The sequence below is a fragment of the Sinocyclocheilus rhinocerous genome, unplaced genomic scaffold (assembly GCF_001515625.1).
Source record: "Sinocyclocheilus rhinocerous isolate Xijiao unplaced genomic scaffold, SAMN03320098_v1.1 scaffold3724, whole genome shotgun sequence".
Classification (NCBI taxonomy): Eukaryota; Metazoa; Chordata; class Actinopteri; order Cypriniformes; family Cyprinidae; genus Sinocyclocheilus; species Sinocyclocheilus rhinocerous.
In genome coordinates, this window is record NW_015631712.1 from 174,180 (window position 1) to 179,413 (window position 5,234).

Here is a 5,234-nt window from a genome sequence, read left to right on the forward strand (position 1 = left end):
ATTGCGCATTCCAAGTAATATCAATCAAACTGCAGTTGGGTTGTTTTGATTAAGTAATAATAACATAAACAAATACAGGTAATTTACAAAATGTAAGTTAATTGAAAGTATGTTTTTTTACATATTAAAAGTTTGTTTTATAGCAAAAGCAAATAACTCCACATTTCATGTTTTATAGTTTAAAAAAAAACACTCGTTTAATCTTTGTAATCTCCTCAGATGACAATGTAGATGCCTGACAAACGTTGTTGTTGTGATCATAAACTGTATGGATGTGATTACACGCAATGCACGGAGCTTTTCCCTCACCATTGTAACGCGCTGCTTTTGCAAGGTTCCGTGAAAACATTTCAGCTTTTAAATTTCCTTTTTCGCCCTGAAGAAGATATCACAGGTTCATCAAGTTCGTCGAAATTATCCATCCTCGGTCACTAGCCAGGTTTCCATCCAAGGACTTTTTACGAAAAAATTTTTAGTGCTTCAACATTTTTACCAATATAGCTGATGGAAATGCCATTTATTGATGTGTCAACATTATCTTTTTTCCTTTAACTTTAGCGCATTTATTCTATATCAACTTCAAATGTCTCAAAAAATTGTTTGGAAACACGTTTTGTCGAGAAAAGGGGCTTTAACGCAAATAAATGTGGTGTCACATGGCAGAATTAGCCGCACCCTTTCCCTGTAGTCCAAAAGTGCATTAAATCATATTCATATTATTAAATTGCATCTAAAATTATTTTATATTTGGTAAGAAAAAGACAAGTTACCTCTCAAACATACTTATCTTAATTTGAAGTTCCTTTAGTAGCCTACGTTTACGTTATTTTTTACACTGCACTCTCCTCACGTTCTGTTGTTTATGCTGCTTTTTGCGTGTATAAAATTAATCCCAGAAAAACAAATTTAGGTATTTTTATTGGGTCACAGCCACATATCAATTCAAATTTCATTTAATTGTAATGTGATGTATTTGAAACATAATGTTGTCGGTTAATAATGGCTTAACGACCGCCGGTTGTTGGTTAGGACAAATAAAATAACCGAAATGAACATTTCCTCTAAAAGTTAATCAGAAAAATAATGATAGGCTAATACAACTGCACCTATTTATGAATAATGCTTGATGATCAAGTATCTTAAATAGTCTATAACAAAGTCCAAAAAAAACACAACAACTCATGCCACTTGTTAAAAACAATTTTATGCAGGCCTATACAATTTAATAATAGGATAGATAATAAAGTTTTGTTCAAATGGATGAAGAACAAGCTAGGCTACTAGCCTGTATAATTTACGCAATAGGTGAAATTATGTATGGAAACAGCTCAAGGGCAATTTTTTTTGCGATACACCAAAACTTATGCGATAATTCGTTTTTTTAGGGATGATATATATAAATTACTTATTTTTGGAAAATGATTAAGATGTGTACATTCCATCTATTCAAGGTGTAAGGAATATATAAGCACTTACTTGATTACATTATATAAAATTTTTTGGAGACATTAAATTTAAAATTTTCAAAACCAACATAAATACATAGATGAAAGATCTTGGACACTGTTATTTGAGATTGACCGAATGCCACCTTGGGGATAACTGCCATCACCCCAAACTTCAGTATTTGCATACTGGGCACAATATGCATACTGCAAAAATAGTGTAAATAGTATGGCAGCATGCTACTCTGGCGGTACCACTTGTGTTCTCCCTTTGTACATTACCAGTTTAAGAGTGTGTAACAAAAAGCTCTCGGACTGAACAGAAGCTGTTTTATTCTGCGTCCTTTAACTGATTGTATGTTTTTAAATAATATGTGTATGGTGAAATATTAATGAGACTCTGCATTAAACTAAACCAGATTCTGAGGCAGATTAAACTAGACTATTAAATTTCTCTGACTGTGAAATAAGAGCGAATCAGATTGCAGTTGTACATCTTTTTCCCTTGCGCAGCACTGTCTGTCAATATCACTGAAGCTCTTGCGTGTCATTTGAGTAGCTTGGAAAAATGAAGCAGGTGAAATTATTTCTGAATATCAGCCGGAAGGTCCCAGAACAAAACAAGACGAAGGTTTTGTACATTTCAAATATGAATCATTAAAATAGAATGGCACTCTGATTGCATAAACCAGATTGTGTGGTCAGGACAGTGAATATATTTGTTTTTTCCTTTTATTTTGCTCTAATTTGTGCTCTTTCATATCTAATTGACTCTGCACTTCCATGCTGCGGTAGATGGAATAGACAGAGAAGCTGTAATGAGACGTGCCCACTCAAGGCCCTGAGAGACTAACCCAGTTGCTGGGGTACAGCTGCTTCACTTGCCTCAATTGTGTGTATCTGAAGAGGCTAGCAAAGTAAAGTCACAACTGACAGATGCCTCCCCAGCATCCACAAATGTCCTGCCTCTATGTGAGTCAGACAAAACTAGCATCATATTAAAATAATAACCTGCTGTTTTGCATGCAATTGATGTTGTGTTTTCCCCCCTCTTCAAGTAGCCCTCCTACCAGAGCTGTTAGCTTTCATCTCAAAACATTTCAATTCGACGTCTGGACACCGGAAGCACCACCGTCAGCATTCAAACCAATCACAATTCCCCATAGTCCAATTTACTGTTATTCTATGAAGGTATTTGAAGTTCACATGGAGTAGCCAACTTAGTTTGGCCGAAGAAACATTTTCATTTGAACTTGATGTTTGGTGAAGGGGTACGATGGGAATTTCAAAAGTTACTCAGTAGGGTCTTTTAACTTTTATTGCGCACAAACTCCAAATCGTTCCCTTGTGTGTACTTCTCAGAGTTTCCCGTCAGACGAAGGCTGGCCATTTGCGAAGTACCTGGGTGCTTGTGGGCGGATGGTGGCGGTGAACTATGTGGGCGAGGAGCTGTGGAGTTTCTTCAATGCTCCCTGGGAAAAGAGAGTAGACCTGGCCAAGCAATTGATGGACATTGCGGAGCAGCTTACTAACAACGACTTCGACTTTGCTCTCTATCTGCTGGACGTCAGCTTCGATAACTTCGCCGTGGGCCCGCGGGACGGGAAGGTCATTGTGGTGGATGCGGAGAATGTTGTGGTGGCCGACAAGAGGGTGATCAAACAGAGGAAGTAAATAGATTGCATCTTTCCTACATATACAGTAAACCTCAATCTGTACACACAGTGTTTATTGATTTACCGCAGTGACAACTGAATCCTACACACAAATTTGCTTCCCAAAAAATTTACACAATCATAACGTGAGTATAAAAATGAACATTTGAACTGATGTTGTTAAAGGAATCGTTCACCCATAAAGGTGAATTCTGTAATCAATTACACAGTGCTGGGTATATTACTGATTACAAATTACATGATGGAAATTAGGGCTGTGCGATTAATCGAAATCGAATCGAAATCGCGATTGCATTTTGGCACAACACAACAAAAATTAAGTTTGTAATGGTTTAATGGAAACTATACGAATTTCTGTGATGGTTTCTATTGTTTTTTTCAGCAGAGTAATGATACCCATACTGTGCTGCACATTATTGACAATATTGAGCTGAAGCTTGACTTTGCAAATGTAAAATCGCAAATCAAATCGCAATCGCAATTTCGGTCAAAAAAATCGCAATTTGATATTTTCCCCCAAATCGCACAGCCCTAATGGAAATATTAGTTTGTAATGTAATTTGTTGGATTACTCATATTAGGTAATGTATACTACTTTTTACTTTTAGATTACTTTTGACCTAAAATATATTCCATTTTTTGTGATCATGAACATCATTATGCCAGGGTTTCCTAAACTGGAGTTCATGAATGAACTACAGTGGGTTTGTGAGTTGATAAAAAGCAGGAAGACTTTACGAATGTATACAAGTGGTAGAATTTTAGAACGAAAATGTAAGAGAGAGAAAGAGAGAAAATAAGAAGAATTAGGGTGAATCAAATTAAGAATAATTTACTGCCATTCTGTGAATAATATGTAATCTATAAAAGTAACTGTAATCTGATTATGAGCATTTTATAATATAATCTGATTACAAGTACTTATTTTTTGTAATCTGATTATGTAATCCATATTACATGTAATAAGTTACTACCCAGCACTGTTTACACACCATCATGTTGTTCCAAACGCTTATGACTTTTTCTTTCTTTTGTGCAACACAAATGGAGAAATTTTAAAGAATCTACTGATCGTTTTTTTTTTTTTTTTCCATGCACTTACAACTAATGAGTACTGGAGCTTCAAAAAGCCCCCATATGAACCATAGACATACCATAAAAGTAGTCGACTAGTGTGCTAAATTTCAAGTCATCCATGCAATTGCTTTATGTGAAGAACAAACCAACATTCTAAGTGTTTTTTTCCCAGTGAGCTGTTAACTACTGCCACTAGATCACAAAAGCTGATTTTGTGATGAATCAGTCAGGAGTGGGTTTCCTTGTACTACGACGTAACTCGCTATTTGACTACCACAGTATGATGCATCGTTGGAGAAATTAACTAAGTACAGATGTTGTGTCTGTTTCCTAAAATCGTAGTAAGTAGATTGCACCTCTGGCGTTTGAACTGTGTTGGTTCAACAATATAGGACTGTTGTTAATGGCATCATGCAGGTGGTGGAGTAATAACTTCTACTAAGTAATTGATTCAAGGTTACCATTAATGTCAGATTATTATAGTTCATTTATATGAAACAACATAAAGCAGTTAATTTTTTAATCATATTTACATCCAGTAGGTAACTGGCACACTCCCGTAGGCTATGTATGTGGTCAGTAGCTTTCTCCGTACCTTAAAGGAATAGTTCACCCAAAAATAAAAATTCTGCCATCATTTACATACCTGTTCCAAACCTGTAGTTTCTGTCTTTTGATGAAAACAAAAGATATTTTAAAGGGGTCATATGATGCAATTTCAATTTTTCCTTTCTCTTTGAGCGCCGTTTTCAAGGCCGCCGGCCTCCGCTCACTCAAGCCCACCATGTGTGACGCTGTGTGACGCATTTTATGGAAGACTGTTTCCTGAACCTGCAGAGTAGCACCACTTTAAAGAATGTGGGTAACCAAACAGTTAACAGTAGCCACTGACTCTCTCTCTCTTTATATATATATATATTAGGGATGCACTGATACCACTTTTTCCAGTACTCGCCCGATACCGATACTTTTATTTTTGGTACTTGCCGATACCGAGTACTGATACCGATATTTTTATTGCATTTGTACATTCATT

The 5,234-nt window shown here is 36.1% G+C and overlaps 1 protein-coding gene across 1 annotated transcript in view; it reads left to right on the top strand.

Moving 5' to 3' along the window:
• The window catches only part of LOC107741829 (deleted in autism protein 1 homolog), a 44,236-nt gene that overhangs the window by 30,434 nt on the left and 8,568 nt on the right, over positions 1 to 5,234 (top strand). Inside the window, exon 3 of the mRNA XM_016554611.1 lies at positions 2,808 to 3,111. Coding sequence (XP_016410097.1) covers positions 2,808 to 3,111 — 304 coding nt within the window. The remainder of the gene's footprint in view (positions 1 to 2,807; positions 3,112 to 5,234) is intronic.